The 17,881-nt window shown below is 40.3% G+C and overlaps 1 protein-coding gene across 5 annotated transcripts in view; it reads left to right on the forward strand.

Moving 5' to 3' along the window:
• The window catches only part of PNPLA4 (patatin like domain 4, phospholipase and triacylglycerol lipase), a 181,827-nt gene that overhangs the window by 64,189 nt on the left and 99,757 nt on the right, over positions 1–17,881 (forward strand). Inside the window, exons 7-8 of one of the 5 annotated variants that reach the window (XR_012026299.1) lie at positions 157–425; positions 5,120–5,206. The exons of 3 other annotated variants lie outside the window; for them this stretch is intronic. Coding sequence is in view for 1 of the 2 variants with exons in the window: in XM_072816099.1 (XP_072672200.1) it covers positions 157–171 (15 nt within the window). In the remaining variant the exon portion in view is untranslated. Of the gene's footprint in view, positions 1–156; positions 950–5,119; positions 5,207–17,881 lie in introns of those variants that run through there. One more of the 5 variants, XM_072816099.1, reaches the window with a different exon arrangement.

The raw sequence follows: 17,881 nt of genomic DNA on the forward strand, positions 1-17,881 counted from the left end.
AAGTTCCATCTGTGTTGTCACAAATGGCCTTTTCAGCCAGGAGAAAGAAGGAGATACTCATCTTAGTCCTAACATAACAAAACCTGAGGGCCTCAGCACTCCTTCTCAAATGCCTAACCAAAAAGTTAAAACTAAAAATCACTACTTCCCTTGCAGTCTTCTTCACCTTAGCTTATGTCAACTCTTCAGATGAAGCCTCAGCAGTCATCTTTGAGCTCTGTCCACCCTTCACAGCTCCAGTGTTTCATGAAGACTTAACAGCATCCATCTTCCAAGTATGAGCAGCGTCTGATCACTTTTCTCCCAATCCTCTACTACCCCCTCGAAGCCACCATCCTTGCTCTCTTGGGGTGTAGCAGTCACATTTTGAGTGGATTCCTGATTCGACTTTCCCTCCTGCAGATGGAAAGGCAGAAAGCAGACATGTAAGCTAGATACCGCCAGCCTATGTGCCAACCTTTCCATAGCTCACCACTTCCGTACCAGTAGACATCAGTGTCCTTACAAAGTTCTGAAAGGTCTCTCTGTGACTTACTACTCTTTTCTTCTTGATCATTCTACTCATTCCCAGGAGCCACAGAAGGCCCGTTCTGATCCCTGAACACTTAAATATCCTTCTAAAGCATGGGCAATGTCCACTCTTCCTCACAGGCTCTTCCTTAGATAGCCACATGGTTCCCTTCCTCATTACCTCCCATGTTGTCTACAAGAGGACATTTTCCAGCACCTTATAAAGAAGGTAGTCATATTTTTCACCAAGTATTTCTCAATATTTTAAAAAAGATGTATGTATTTATTTATTTGAGAGTGGGGGAGGAGCAGAGGGAGGGCGAGAAAGAGTCTTAAGCAGACTCTGCCCTGAGCACATAGCCTAATGTGATCTCAGAACACTTGAGATCAGGACCTGAGCTGAAATCAAGAGTGGGCTGCTCAACTGACTATGCCACCTGGGTGCCCACCTGGGTGCATATTGCCCCTGGGTACAATATTAATTTCTTAATACTGTAAATTTATATTAAGAAAAAAAATTAACGGCACTATGGAGTACATTTTAAAAATGGGGAGAAGGGTGCCTGGGAGGCTCAGTCAGTTAAGTGTCCTACTCTTGATCTCGGTTCAGGTCCTGATCTTAGGGTCATGAGTTCAAGACCCATGTTGGGCTCCAAGCTGGACATGGAGACTACTTAAAGAGGGGAGGAGACAAACATTTTGCCAGATAGTGAGAAAAAATCTTTTAGAATAGTGCCTCCCAAATTTTAATGTGCATGTGGAATACCTGGGGATCCTGTTAAAATGCAAATCCAGATTCAGTAGCTCTGGAGACAGGACAGAAGGATATATGCATTTCTAACAGACTCCCAGGTGATGCAGGTCTGTGGGCCACAATGTGAATAGATAGTCCTTAGAAGATTTGTTTTTGGCCTTTAGAAATCTTGAAACATATAAAAATATAGAAAGAAGGGAAAAAAGGAAATCATTGTGTGTTCTTCCTACTTCTGATTTATCACTGGTAATGTGGCATATTTGTGTTCTGTTCACATGTAGGCTGCATTTCTCTTCCCTACATTGACCCAGTAAAATAAATAAATAAAAATGATCATGCAGGGCAGCCCGGGTGGCTCAGTGGTTTAGCGCCTGCCTTTGGCCCAGGGTGCGATCCTGGAGTCCGGGGATCAAGTCCCACATCGGGCTTCCTGTGTGGAGCCTGCTTCTCCCTCTGCCTGTGTCTCTGCATGTCTCTCTCTCTCTCTCTCTCTCTCTCTCTCTCTGTATGTCTCTCATGAATAAATAAATAATCTTTAAAAAAATGATCATGCATATACAAGCAGTGTATGGGATACTGAGTACATAAAAATAAGTGGAAATCTAGCACCTCTGGTCAGTGAGGCATCCATTGACACGAATGTGAAGGAACAAAGGACACACAGAAGGTAACAATTCAGTTTTAATCACTAAACTGGGACACACACAAAACTCCACGTAACCATGCAGACTTTGTACAGCAAATACTAAATGCTCAGCATTCCCTTCTGCACATTCAAATCCAGAAGATGAACAACAGTTCATGATCAACTTGAAGAACTTACACGATTTCTCTGTAACATTCAGAAACAATTTCTATCACTGATATTTCATCTGCATAATGTGTAATTATACAGCAAAGACAGATAAATAGTAAAACATCAATGGTATCTCAAGAAAAGTGTTTTGGGAAGTTCAGTCTAAGTGAACACATGCACATCGTGTGGTATTTGGTTTAATTTCCATTATGGAAACAATTTTATTCTGCTGAGACACACAATTACTTCAACTCTGACAACCATCTTATTAAAATGGCATTATATTTTCCCATAAAATTGGATGTTTTGAGAATTGAAAATGGAACTAATTTGTTTCTGTGTTCATAAAAACAGTCTGTGAACACTGGTTTGTGCCATTATCGGTTTGGTTTTTTATATTTTGTGCAGACAGTAATCCGGGCAGAGTTTGCACGCAGGAGAGAAAGGATGATCTATTCTTCTCTCCTTACATTATTGGGTAGACTAGTCATTTGTCCATTAACTTATTCACTACATAATCAAGTGATTAAGATAAATTTCCTACCTTTGAGGATCTCAGTTCAGAAAGGAAGACATGTATATGATTAAGGATTCATTCATGAGGGCAAGGGAGAGAGAATGGAAATCTAGTATTGTGGGCAGAGGAGCAAGAATGGACTGACCAGCCTTGTGTGAATGGAGTGTTGCTTTTAATATGTCTTGAAGAATTAAAACCTTAAAAAAGTGTATTCCATGTTTTTCATTCTCTTAGAGTGAGTAAAGGAAATTAATATTGGCACAGAATATGGAAAAGCTTGGGGACAGCTTCACATGGACAAGGCGGAGACAGTAGAATGGGATGGAGTAGACGAAAGGTGAGAAACAGTCTGGCCAGATTTGGACAGATTTTGTTCCTCAAGGGAGATTTTTAGCCAGAAGGAAGTGACACAGCTTTGTCCAATGGCACCAAAATTTAGAAGGTACAAAATTTTTAAAGATTACAGAAATCGAACTCTTACATTTACATAGGACAATGTATGCATTTCTTTGGCAGTAATAGAAAAAAAAAAATGTGAGTTTGGAGTCTGCTTCACAAAGTCAGAGAAAAACACCATCAGATGGTCCCAAAAGTGATTACACTGATCAGTGGGCCATTTCATAAAAGGTATAGTTTGGGTGCTTGTGGCAGAAAAGCCAGGAGTTGGAAATTGAAGGAGTTTGTGGAAAGCAAGGAAGTGTCAACCTTTTTATCTTGTAAAAGTGTTTAAAGGTGTATTAAAGGTATGTATGTGTGTATATACATATATATATATACACAAAACGACCTTGCTTATACTGTAATTAAAACCAGGAGCCTTATCTCTTATCTCTAGAACTCCAGAGGCATGCATTTTTAATTACTGGAGCTGTTTCTTCAGGTATTTCTTTTTCTTTTTCTTTTTTTTTTAACAAGGATGTGCTGGGGGCTTTTTTTGTTTTTTTGTTTTGTTTTGTTTTGTTTTTAGAGATTATCCACCTGTTACTTATTTGTGTCTCTCATCATTTCCATTCTAAGACTTCCCCTACTACCCAACCCCATATAACAATTTTTGGCTAAGTCAAAAGACATTGTTGATATTATTAAGGCTATATACCTATTATTCAGTGCCAAAACATATAACACACAATGAAACAGTTTCCTTTTGTACAACTCTTTGGTTTTCCCTGGAGAAGTAATTGCCTGTTATTTGCTTGCTTATTTTATTTATCTATTACTGAGTTATCACCAACCTCTCTGACAAAAGCATACATCTGTTGTTCTCAAAAATAGTCAAACAAATCTGTATGACTTTGGATTGGTCTCCAGACATGCTATGTAGCTTCCATACTTTATTCTCCTCACCATCACTCTTGGGATTTCTTTGTTTTTTTTTTTTTTTTGGATTTCTTTGTTTTATCTCTTGTCTTTGCCATTTCTGTGTCTTTACCCTCAGTATTTTCTCTTTTGGTAAAGCACACACTTCAGTACTTCCCTCAGAAAAGAAGGTAAATTATTGAGATTTTGAAAATCCGCAAATACTTGTATTTTACATTCACAGTTGGTTGATAATTCAGCTTGGCATGAGATTTTATATGGGGAATAATTTTCCCATCGGTTTTCCAAGGCATTGCAAAGTTGTACATCAGTGTGATTATTGATTGTTTTTATGTCACGGTAGAGTTCCACTACCTAGAAGACTGAATTAGGTTAAATTTAACATTCAAAATTATGAAATATTCAGTCCTTTCCACACTTGCCCACTAAGTGCCGAACAGCCAGAGGTCCTTTCTCAAGAAACTGACCAACCCTGGAGAAAGGAACTTCAGATGCTGCTTGAGTGGTGGTCCCCCAGTGGGAGATCACAGTCTCTACTGAGTCATTCTGTTGTAAAGTCCGCCAATAGAAAACAGAAGAGGACAGGTAAAATTATCCTTAAAAAAATATATCTGCACTATTTCTTTCTTTTGTTTCTAAAGTTGGGTGCTTTGTGCATTAACTTTGAGCCTTTCTTCTTTACAAACATAACAGAACTAAGTGATCATTATGTATAAAATATCACAATGTGACATATTTATGTTTATAGACAAAGGCAAAGCAGATCTACTAATATAAAATCAGCATAGAGATCAGTCGCATTGGGTTATCAAATGAGATTCTGAAATCTTACCCATTATCAAACGTTACTAATAATTCAACACAGAAAAACAAGATCTGGGATCATCAACACTATTCAAATTCTTTCCTGTTTCATTAGGACACTCCCCGGCCCTCATTTTACTTTTGAAATCTCTGAGCAACGCTTGTGGGAACATTCTCTATAAAGAATAGTCTCTCCTAAAATTTCTCCTTTGGTACTCAGTAGTTACATAGCTTATGTAACATTTTCTGGGAAGCTGTATCCCTAAATCCATAAAGAATATTAGTCATGCCAGTTACATTCTGCTGAAGTGGATCATAGATATGGACTCTCCTCTAGGAAATAGCATTGCAGTGATTGCCAAGAGCTGACACCGACAAGCTCATAGGGCGACTGCCCTGGTCACTTTTCTTTTTTCCTCAGTGTCCCAGCAGAAGACTCAAATGGATTCCTGGACTGCTGTGAACCCTATCTGTTCCAAAGGCATTAAATTTCTTTCTAAACTCTTAATTTTAGCATTATTTTAAAATTTTTAAACATCAGAAAATACAGAGAGTAAGTCAAGATTTGATTGTTCAGTTAATGATGAGCTAATGTCAGTATTTTAGGACATGAGCAAGAGAATCATAATACAAGCTCATTGTGGAGTTCTTAGTAAGGAATAGGCACTTGTCTGATACAAAAATGGTTTTAAAAATGGGAGCTCTTTGTGATTATATCTTATCCCTTTGTTTATCACTGTTGTTGAAAGGTCCAGAGATGTGATCCATATTGCTTTCAAATCTCTTCATCGGTGATGGGATTATCTCTCATTTTGGGAAAGCTTTTTTGCTTTAATAGCTTCTGCAATTCTTTTAGCTATTACCCTACCCGTGGAAAGTTTATTCCCCAAGTAGTCCATGTGTTTCAGGTTGTTATCCCTACAGAGAGCTCTTCTTTGCCAAAAGCAGATGAACCCACTACAACAGTCTCATGCATTGAGAAATAGTATTCTCACAAACGGTTACTCTTCCCGCAGTCAAACTGAATATGGGGCCAATGAATCACCAGACTTCTGACCCAGGAAAAGTTGCATAAATCAATGGTACTCTCTAAATAATATATGAGACTGGATACTCAATATGTTTCACACTGAGTTCTGGGAGGAGGGGGACTTTGGGATAGCAGAGAAGAGATTAATGAGGCTGTGTATGTTTCCTGCTCTGCGGGTAAATAACTCAATATTTGCCAGGAAGTCATTGATGGAAAACAGTAGACCCTGCATTTAAGTCTGAGATATTTTGAGACCATACTCAATAGAAATTAATTAAGTGCTACAATATCTATGATTAAATAAGTCTTTGGGGAAATGAGGAAACTCACTAAAAAAAAGGAAAGAAGAAAAAGGAAGCCAATTCTAGGCGGGAGTGGAAGAAGCTACACAGACTAAGCTGTAAACACTGTTCATTCAAGTCATGGCAAAAACAGCCCTGCGTATACTTTCTATTTCTCACATTCTTATGTCATTCAGTGAGTCTTGTTGGGCCTTGTTTCTGTAAAACATGATCCATGAGTCCTCAAATAGAGTGGGTTATTCAGGGGAACATCCAAGGCTGGTGGGAGAGGGGTCTTAGAAGGGGGAAGATGGTGAAGGGTGGGAACATCGCAAAGAGAATGACAGAATTTTTGTTAAGTGGAGGCCATTCCTAAAAGAAAGAAAGAAGAAAGAAAAAAGAAGAAGAAAGAAAGAAAGAAAGAAAGAAAGAAAGAAAGAAAGAAAGAAAGAAAGAAAAAAGAAGAAAGAAAGAAAGAAAGAAAGAAAGAAAGAAAGAAAGAAAGAAAGAAAGAAAAGAAAAGAAAAAAGAAAGAAGGAAGGAAGGAAGGAAGGAAGGAAGGAAGGAAGGAAGGAAGGAAGGAAGGAAGGAAGGAAGGGAGAGAGAGAAAGAAAGAGGAGGCCACTTCTGTGTTTGAGATGCCAGGTATATGGGAGACACAGAGACATTTCTGAAAGCTATTGGAGGGATGGATGTCTCTCATTTAAGTACATGTGATTTCACTCAGAACACCATTAGTCAATGATAGGTTGAAGTCGAGCTTCCTGGAGAAATTTATGTCTGTGATGAACCAGCAATTTACAAAGAACTGAAGTGTGATAGAGAAAAAAGAAGTTCCATACTGGGATTTGAAACAGTAGACATGTGCCAATCCAGACAGGAAGAAAGGGAGGCAAGGGTGAAGATAGAACAGATAACCAAAGGGAAGAACACATTCAAAGATCCTCCCCCCTTAGAGTAAAGACCAACTTTAACCAAATACAACCCTTGGGTTCTCTGTGGACTAGAGGCTCCCAGATTCTCGGCAGCATCTCATCAGCCACAAAACTTCCCACTTGGGCACCTGGAGCTTCCACTGCATAGCCATTCTTGCCTCCGTTCCAGATCAGACGCTAAGACCTACCAGCTGATTGGATATGGGGCCTGAAGGAGAGAAGTCAGTGGAATTCCCATATGGCACTGGATGGTGGTAAACTGGTACAACCATTTATAAGGGCAGTTTGTCTCACACTCTTTAAGCACTTTACAAATTTTGTTGATGGTATTATCTATGTCCTACAGAGGATGGAATGGCAGCCATTCTATTAGAGAGGTAAAGTGATTGACTTCAAGTCTCTTATCAGAGCTTGGTTTTAAGCTCATATTTGCCAGACTTCAAAGCCCTTGTACCTCCTGCCCCAGATATAAAGCCAAGATATAAAGACAAATTATACACTGCTAGGGTTCTTGTGTTTAAAAATGGGACCTTTTTATAATGCAAAGACAAGGTATTGGAACTCACAGCTCTTTTAGAAATAGCTATTTTATGTCAAATTTTTATAAAATACCATTGTTTGTATCCATCTAAGAAATAACATAGAGAAATATAGCCATGGTGTTCTGATTCCTTCATGGTCATGTTTTATGGCTTAAAATTTGATGCTATAGACTGAATATTTTGTGTCCAAAATGCAAATTAGAACCCAGTGGGATGGTATTTGCAAGTAGGAGCCTTTGGGAGGTGATTAGGTGAGGGAGGAGGTGCAGACTTCATGAATGGGATTAGTGACCTTACAAAGAGTCTCCAGAGAGAGGACACAGCCTGAAGACTACAAGCCAGGAAGTCAGGTCTCACCAGACACCTGCTCATACCTTGATCTTGGACTTCCAGCCTTAGAACCGTGAGAAATAAATGTCTTATTTATAAGCCATCCAGACTGTAATATTTTGGATGAAGACACTGGGTTTGGGTTGGCAGTTGATTAGGATAGTATCAAGAAGAAGGTTATATTAACGTTAGGGTTAGTGCATGTTCCAAATGGATTTTATTTTCTACCTACTTCTAAATCAATACTGGGAAAGAAAAGCACAGATTCTAGGAAATGATGCTAAATTAGTCATTTCCCCCAATATTAAGCCTGTACTAAATGTATTCTTATTTTTGTAGGATTTCTTTCTTTCTTTTTGTGTTTAAATATTTTATTTATTAATTCATGAGGGACACAGAGAGAGAGGCAGAGACACAGGCAGAGGGAGAAGCAGGCTCCTCACAGGGAGCCCATGTGGGACTTGATCCCTAGACCCGGGATCACAACCTGAACCAAAGGCGGCCGCTCAACCGCTGAGCCACCCAGAGGCTCCTGTAGGATTTACTTCTTAATCTGTATAAATTAGTGAGCCCCAACTGAACACCAGACAAGAAATGACACAAACAAGAGAAAACCAGTCAAAAGCCGTTGGAAAAGACAGGAGGACAACGAATTTCGCTAAACGTTGGCGGTTTGAGCAATTAGAGTCTGCTTGAACAATGAAGGAGAAGTGCCAAGTGAAAACTAGTGATCAGATCTGCACGTTAACCGCAGCAAGGAATCAAGCACGCAGTAACTGCGCAGTGTACTGCATACAGCTTAAAGAGTAGGAACAAACATCACTAATGAAACAAAGTAACAAAATTTATGTAAATTATGGGCACCAAACCATAGAGGGAGAACTCTAAGGATTTTCCTTTCAGTAGGTAAAGTCCAGCAGAATGGCATTATTAAGGTCAACTTTCACTTTTTTACTTTTTTTTTTTTTTTTTTTAAGATTTTACTTATTTGAGACAGAGTGAGAGGGAAAGCATGAATGAGGGGTGACTCAATCCCAGGACCTCGAGATCATGACCTGAGCCAAAGGCAGACGCTTAACCAACCGAGCCACCCAGGTGCCCCTAAATTCAACTTTTATACTATAATCTTTGAAACTCTGTCTTAAAACTCAGGATATTATTATTGAAAATTGTTTTCAAAATGGTCACTTCTCTCGCTGAATAAATAGATTTGTCTACTTTGAGAAACTGGAAAATAATTTATTGACCTAGGGAATCAATAGTAAAGTACTGGATTCACAACAATAAAAACCCAATAAAACCATTACAAAATATCATCTGAGGGTAGTTATCCTGAAACCTTACAGTTGGTCCAGTCGACATGGATATTGCAGCCTGTCATAACTGCACATGATAAATTAACAGTAGAAATGCACATTAGCCATCAGTTGAACATTCCAGACTGCTGGTAAATCTACCTTAAAGATGTTCACCTTCAGCCTAATGATATATTTATGTGGATTCAAAATTCCTGTGAGCATTAATGGAAACTTTGATCCTTTAATGAATGCGAAGGCAGAGTGTTACGATGAACGCTTAGATGATATATTTAATTTATTCCTAAAATATATAATACTGCTTGCTGTGACTATGCCAACCGGAGTAATTGGTTGCAATTAAAATAATGAGATATTCCCAATAATGATACATATAATACAAATGCTGAGTGATATGTAATTTGTAATTCCTAGATAATTTTTATGCTGATGCATTTCTTCATAATAATTTTTATGCTGATACATTTCTTCATAATTATAGTAATCTTTTGAGCTAATACAAATACATTTTGTCATATGGATTATATTCTGGAAGAATTACTTTTCAACATAGCTAATTTGAAAACCATTTGACTAGACCTAAAAAATAGTGTATGCATGTCATTTGGAAAAAGGAACTTTGAGAAGCCATCATCTACAAAGTTGAACACATGTTTACTCTGTGTCCCCACATTGCCGCTCCTGGATAAATACCCAACATAAATGTGTATGTATATGTGTTCACCGAAAGACATGAGCAAGAGCGGTAATTTTCAGCTATACACTTTTTTTTAAATAAAGATTTTACTTACTTATTCATGAGAGGCACCAAGAGAGAGGCAGAGACACAGGCAGAGGGAGAAGCAGAGTCCCTGTGGAGGAATATGAGACTCGATCCCAGGACCCAGGTCACGGCCTGAGCTGAAGGCTGATGCTAAACAGGTGCCCCTAAACTATAGACTTTTGAGAATAAAGGGAAGGGGCTGGCTATCTGACGTGCTTCAGTTTGGAGGCAGCAATGATGATTTAGAAATTGGATACAGTCCCCACATGGCAGAAATACTGCCTAATTATGACATGATTTAAAACAAGCTAGTTCATATCCCAGATAATGGGATACTTAATATTACCTGGCTAATATTTATTGAATGCTGTGTGAAAAAATAAATGTATTGAGTGGCCATGTGACTATTGCTGTTAGTACTCAATGTATACCACCGTCTTTACTCCTGAAAACAACTTTATGAAATTTTTTTGTGCCTTATGTTTGAGAAGCTGAAAACAATCAGCCAGTGGTGCAACACACCATGGTTGAGAGACAATAAGTGGGGAATGAGCCTGGACAGGTAGGTAAAGGCAAGTCATGTGAGGCATGAGTTTCACTTCTGTTTTAATTGTGGTTGGAAGCACAGGGGTGGGGGGGCTTGAGATGGAATAATAATTTATAACAAAATTTATAATGTTTGGTTAATAATTACTGGATTGTAGAGGAGGATAAGTGGGTCTTGGAAGAGCCCTTGGAAGGTCTTATAACTGCAAAGATGAAAGATGGTGGCAGCTAGGGGTAAGGTGTTGGTGGTGGGCATGAAGGAAATTGGACAGGTTTAGTAATTAATTAAATTTTAAAATATTTTATTTTATTATTAAATGATCTCCACACCCAATATAGGGCTCAAACTTACAACCCTGAGATCAAGAGTCTCACGCTTTAGTGACTGAGCCAGTTACGTGCCCTTGGACTATAATTTAAAAATGGAGTGGACAGTCTTATTGATATGGTGTATTAATGGGTGTGATGGGACAGCAAGACAGGAACCAAATGTGTAAGTGTGAGTTCACCTGCTGTTTACTGAGATGGAGAAGCTGGGAAGAGAGAGTGTATGTTTGTGTGCAGTACAGAATCAACAGCTTTATGTTGGACGTGTTAGTTTTGAGTTGCCTCATAGGCATCCAAGGGTAGATATCAATTAGGTAGTTGGACTTAGGATTTTAGAGATGAGTTCAGGGCTGCTGACAAGAACGGGGGTTCATCTCGATACAAAGGCGACGTATGACCATGGGGATAGATAACACTGATGTGGAGACAGAGCAGCTGGTGGAGTAATGGAGGCCGTGCATGGGGTGTTAGGAGAGCCCACCATTTACAAGTAGGACAGAAGAGATAGCACAATGAGAAAAACTGTCCAGGTGTGTGCTATCATCAGACATAAGAAAATATATTTACAACAGAAATTAACAGAAAGGGCAGCCCGGGTGGCTTAGCAGTTTGGTGCCGCCTTCAGCCTGGGACTTGATCCTGGAGACCCAGGGCTCCCTGCATGGAGCCTGCTTCTCCCTCTGCCTGCGGCTCTGCCTCTCTCTCTCTCTCTCTTTCTGTGTGTGTTCTCATGAATAAATAAATAAAATCTTTAAAAAGAAAGAAAGAAAGAAAGAAAGAAAGAAAGAAAGAAAGAAAGAAAGAGAGAGAGAGAGAGAGAGAAAGAAAGAAAGAAAGAAAGAAAGAAAGAAAGAAAGAAAGAAAGAAAGAAAGAAAGAAAGAAAGAAAGAAATTAACGGGGAAAGGGATTAAAACCTAAGGACAACAGCTAAATAATTTTAAATGCTTTTTACAGTTTCCAAGATTTAACTTAATAGCAGTCAAAATGGTAGCATTAAAATATATGCAAGTTTCTAAGATTATATACTTTTGTGTGTGTGAAAGAAAAGGATCTCAGCTATTTAAAAAAATTGGGGGAGGACTTGGGCGGCTCAGTGGGTTAAGCATCTGCCTTCAGCTCAGGTCATGATCTCAGGGTCCTGGGATCAAGACCGACGTCAGGCTCTCTGCTCAGCGGGGAGTCTGCTTCTCCCTCTCCCTCTGCCCCTCATCCCTGCTGGTGCTCCTTCTCTCTCATTCGCTCTCTTGCTCTCGCTCTCAGATAAATAAAATAAATTTTTAAACACAATTTTTAAAACTTCCAAAAATGGAGCAAACATCTTTATCAGGTAGCGTGAGAAGTCTAATTTTCCTGACAGTTGGTCCAAAGAGACATCTAAGTTAAGAAATGAATATCTTTGCTTTCTTTAGCTGACAGAAATCGATCCGGGGCAGTGTCTTTCCTCAAATGTCACTACCACCATCTCTGTATCTTTGGAGATCAGTTCCTGATAAATGATGGTGCCTGATTACGAGGCACACCGATGTTTTCTTAACTTCGGTCTCCCAGGTGACCATGTCAAACGGATGCCATGTGGCAACTGGGCCATTTGTCAGACATCACGGAGAGGGCAGCATTTGCTGAAGTATAATCGAGATCATCGAAGTTTCGTACTAGACTGCCACCTTGGAATCAGAATGCTGTACACAATAGCACTAATGACGTAAAAGCAGAGCTCTTTGGGTGTGCATTTAAGCTATGGATTTAACAGTTTATTTTTTCTTTGTACACATCCAAAGGGAACGCTGCTTTGTTCCCTCACCAACATGGCAAGAGTAGCTTCCAGAGAAGACCGTGGTAGCAAAACACCGTGGCATGTGTCTGCGGAATAATCACCACTGGAGAGGAGACTCACTTGCTTCTGATACACCAGACTTCCTGGGCTCAGTTGAGGCAGGCTGGTATTGTTCCACGGGTGAGTTACGTGGTGACACTTCCATGTCTCCACGCTAAGTAACAGGGACTTGCTGGGGAGGCAGCGGTCACGCTGGGCTTGCTTCAGAGGAAGCCTCTTATCCCTGATCTCGATTCTTAGAGGCTTGCATTTCCCTGCTTTCCGTTAGCCAAAGCAGGCGCTGAATCTCACATCCCGTCGCCTGAAGCCTCCAGTGTTACATCAGTCAGAAAACCCGCACACTATGGGTGTCTTACTTGGGGCAGTGCTCCTTTATCCTAGGCAGGTTTGGACTCCTATCCCATGCTTCTCAGAAAATCTGCAGTTTCACCACGGTCCTATATTTTTGATTTTTACAAAATTACAAGTTGAGATAATATTTAATTTTATTTTAGAAACCTTAAAGGCAGGCGCCTGGGTGATTCAGTGACTGAGCCTCTGCCTTTGGCTCAGGCTGTCATCCTGGGGTCCTGGGATCAAGACGCATTCGGGTCCCTGCAGGGAGTAGCAGGGAACCTACCTCTCCCTCTGCCTATGTCTCTGCCCCTCTCTCTGTGTCTCTCATGAATAAATAAATAAAATATTAAAAAAAAAAGAAATCTGAAAAGCAAAGAAGAAAATAAAAGTAATGGGTAATGTCTTTACCTGAGATAGTGATTTGTTCTTATCTCTTGAGATTCTGAATATTTTTCCTTTCATACTCTTTTGCCACCATCCCCTCCTTTTCTTTTTCTAAGTGTGATGGGGGAAGTGTGTAAATGTGGGTAAATAGAGGTGTCCATAGGTCATGTAGATATACAGGTATATATCTTTCTAAATTTAATTCTATATACTGCTATAGCCTGTATTTCCAAATTAATATTCTGTTTTTGAACTTTACCCATGACCCCATGAATTGGAAACATAATTCTTTTTCTTTTTTAAGATTGTATTTATTTATTCATGAAAAACACAGAGAGGCAGAGACACAGGGAGAGGGAGAAGCAGGCTTCCTGTAGGAGTCTCATGCAGGACTCAATCCTGGGACTCCAGGACCTCACCCTGAGCTGAAGGCAGATGCTCAACCACTGGGCCACCCAGGAGTCCCTGGAAACATAATTCTTAACAGCTGCATAATAATTTAAGTTTACACAGGCACCATGATTTACTTACCTCTTTTACACTGAGTAGTCATATCCCTTTCATATTCCAACATTGTGCTGAAGATCCTTCTGTGGTGTGACTGTGATCCTATGTGCTGGTTACCCAGAGCCCCCGATGTGTACTTGTGGATGAGATGTTCTCAGCTTCATGTCTGCATGGAAGAAGATACCCAGAAAACTATCAGATATTAACACTCTCATTGTCATCATGACCAAAGTTGAATAAGGAATAAGACTGAATATCTGAATTAGATATAGTATGTGGCTTAGGTCCAAATATGTATTTTCAACAGGTATGCAGGATCATTTCACGGTAACAGCTACTCTAAAAAACAAATAAACAAAAAAACCCTCGAAGAATTCTGATCTCAACCCAATATAGATGGCAGCAATCAGGATGACAATTGTCTATGATGAGGAGAAAGACTTAGTGCATGAGAGAGTGTCAGGGTTCATTTAGAAGTTGGGAAGAAAAAAAAGAAGTTGGGAACATGAGATATTCAAATTTAGTGACCTGGCAGTTCTGCTGGCTGCCAGCTATTTCTGAGTCATCTACGAATACTAGAGGAACATCTGTCCCTTCCAAATCATTAAGCGATGTAATCCTTTAACGATCAACTTTCACCATCCCAAATGGTTCAGTCGATAGCACTTGCACTTTTGTTTTTACTTTTGTTTCGTTTTTCTTCATAAATATAATGTGTTGTTAACCTATAGTATATTATGTGGATGTCTCCCCTTTGCTGAACCACCTAGAAAATATGGACCACTGCAGGATGCCCAAAGATGGGTTGAGCAGTTAGCCTGCCTCATCTTAGAATTGTCCTCAACATAACTGAGAAAAGGATTTCTACACACCTCAAGAAATTGGAGACTCTCGGGAAAATGAGGCATGCATAACCTCAATGAAAGACAAGCCTGTTCATTCATCTGATGTCGTATCTGCTGACAACCATACAGTTAGGAGTCAACTCTTGGATGAAGTAAACCACAAGACAAAAAGATAAAGATAAATTAGGATGTAATCTATCAGAAAACTCTGAAAAATTTGGTGCTTCTATGTAGCCATATTCAGGAGCTTGAGAAACTTGGGTGGAGAATGTAGGTCAACATTTGTTGAGAGATAAGCCGAAGAGAGATTCATTGGTATATTATCCTTTGCTCCTAAGAGAAAACACACATTTATGTGTAGAAACCGGTCTCTCCCTTCCCTTGCACTCGCTGTCACGTCCACCTAACTAAAATTCAAGGAATGTCTTATTGTGTGGGCTTTTATGACTGACAGTAGAGGATATGAACAATAATTCACTTGCAAAATTGCAGAAACTCTACTCAAATGGGAATCTCTGTAATATATTCTCTAGAGAAGGCAGGCATATAGCATCCTATGGTCTCTCAATTAACGTATTCTTGAAGGTCCAGGAAGTGTGTATCTGTAAAACCCCAATAAACTTTGTTGACTCAGAAAGCCTTCTCACAGGTTTATGTCAAGCATCAACAAACTCAAGGGAAGCATTTTGCCTTTTTTCTTTTTTTTCCAGTTTCCAGACATTTCTACACAGGAATATTTCCTTTCCAACACTAGACCTTGATCTTGCCACTATTTTCAGAGTTTCTTCTATCTGGTATTTGGTGAAACAGTTTGGCAGGGAGAAAGAATGACAGAGTGGATTTTTAGTGTCTCCTTCTATTTTTATATCCCCTACTGAGAGGCTCCATATGAAGAGTTACTGGATGATTCATTCTTGACAACTGCATACGATTGTAGGACACCTTTCTCTCCTTCCTCCGAGGCTGCCCTTAGTCAATCTGATATTCTCTGACAGTGCCAGAGGATTCATGATGTTTGCCCAAAAACTTCCCTTCTCTGAATGCAGCACACAATCAGGGCATTCTCTTCCTCATCATTTGAAAAAAAAAAAAAAGTTTCTGGATTTATCAGCTGCACAACAATATGTCCTTGTCCCTTTTTGATACATTGAAAAAAATCAAAGTAGAAATGATTCATACCTCCCACTCCATTTTGGTGTGGCCCCTGGAGCCTACGCAGCATTACCTTGGAGAACAATGATAGGAATGTCCTTATGCAAAGCACATCTTACTCGCCCATAATACACCAAACTCTATAAACGTCAGCAAACTGCCTTCTGGGAAGAACCTATAAAAAACAAAAAAGAGAACAAGGCAAATTGCTACAAATCTATGCCCCCAAACTAGGCAATAGGAAATCATTTTACAGTAGTTGAATGCACAAAGTAAAATACTATAAAATGTGGAGCTGGGAATCACAAGTTGGAAATAAAACCGGGGACGTGAGCCCCTTCAGGAAGCGAGATGAGAAAGTGCTATGGAATGACGCTGAGGAAAAAGGGGAGGGGGGTGCAATGTACACTTTACAAGCACTGTTTGGAAGTGGATAGAAAAGGTCATCTTTGCAGTAGGGAGAGAAAGAGCGGGGCCGGGTCGGGCTAGAGAGTAGGCCGTCTGCATTTGACAGGTCAGAGTAAACAGACTGTGCTCTGACAAAGAATCAAAAGAAGAGAAAAACCACCCTATTTTGCCCTGTCAATAAAATTATTGGGTATGAACTTTCAGTTGTAGTCATCCTTTAAATCATGTGGTTTTATTTTATTTATTTATTTATTTTTAAAGATTTTATTCATGGGAGACACACACAGAGAGAGAGAGAGAGAGAGGCAGAGACACAGGCAGAGGGAGAAGCAGGCTCCATGCAGGGAGCCCGACGTGGGACTCGATCCCGGGTCTCCAGTATCACGCCCTGGGCCGAAGGCAAGCACTGAACCACTGAGCCACCCAGGGAACCACCCCCCCCCCAAATCATGTGCTTTTAAAATATTTAAACAATGAAGCAATTTTAGCCAGGTGTGCTATGAGACATCCCCAAGGTACGTTTCCCCTTTACGCACCTGCTGTGTTCTCCTCTGCAATAGTGATGTGTGAGGCTCACGGCCTTCCAAGCCTGACCTTCCGTGGGGCGGTCGTGACTCCCCTTGGAATTGTTCACCTTTACTGGGACATGTCCCTGAGCTTCAGTGTGCTTGTTGGGAAACGAGACTGGCACCGGCCCCAGAGAATAGTGGAGGATCCGTATGTAAGTGAGTAGATGTATGTGAAGACCTGTGAAGCTGTAAGCACCGTGTTAACACGAGATGGTGAAGACGCGCAGTCAGCACGTGGCTGTGGGAGCATTTCCACTGGTAGGAGTTTGTGGATAAAGATCCCTGAGCAGCATCTCAACTGCAGGTCACTGTGACGGCTGCCGAGAAGCACACACCCAATGTGCTATTTGGCGATGATAAAAATTACATTATATTTCCTAGCTGGCTGTTCCTGGATTGTCTGACGGTCATCTCCAGGTGCACGTGAACGGCACCGTACATGCACTGCAGTCCCGCCAGGTTAGGCTAACATGCTCTCTGGCCTCCCCCTGCAGAGGTTACCCAACACTTAACAAAACATCCTTGGTGGCCCCTGAGGAAAACTCTTAGAATCATTTCCAGCACCTCTACTCCGTCCGTCGCCTCCTCGACTTCCTGGCTGCTTTTCAGCCCCTGTGATGGATCACTGCACCTTTGTTCAGCGTTTTAAATTTTCCATGCTGAAACACATCTTGACACATCCTCTCTGATCCCTCTAACTACTCATTTGGCTTCACTTGACAGTTCTTCGTGGCCTCACCTCTGTAACTGGGACCCTCTTTGTACATGCCAGCCTGGGAAGCTCACTTTCCCATCTGTACGACTACCTGCTTTTAAAGTATAATTAATCTTTATGAGTTTTACCATCACCAGGGATGGTCTTAGCAGAATGACAGGGTCAAATTTTACAGCATCTCCATCAGCTTTTCTGACCTCCCTTCTTAGAGCTGCCCAAACATCTGCTTCCTTGATGCTTTCATAAACTTCCAGTGCCTTGGGACTCCCCTCCTGTGCCACATTGATGATTATTTCTTATTACGTGGTCAAATTGAGTGTTTATCTAGATGCAACATCAGGTACCAAGAGCAAAATGAAACA

This window comes from Canis lupus, chromosome X (genome assembly GCF_048164855.1).
Source record: "Canis lupus baileyi chromosome X, mCanLup2.hap1, whole genome shotgun sequence".
Classification (NCBI taxonomy): Eukaryota; Metazoa; Chordata; class Mammalia; order Carnivora; family Canidae; genus Canis; species Canis lupus.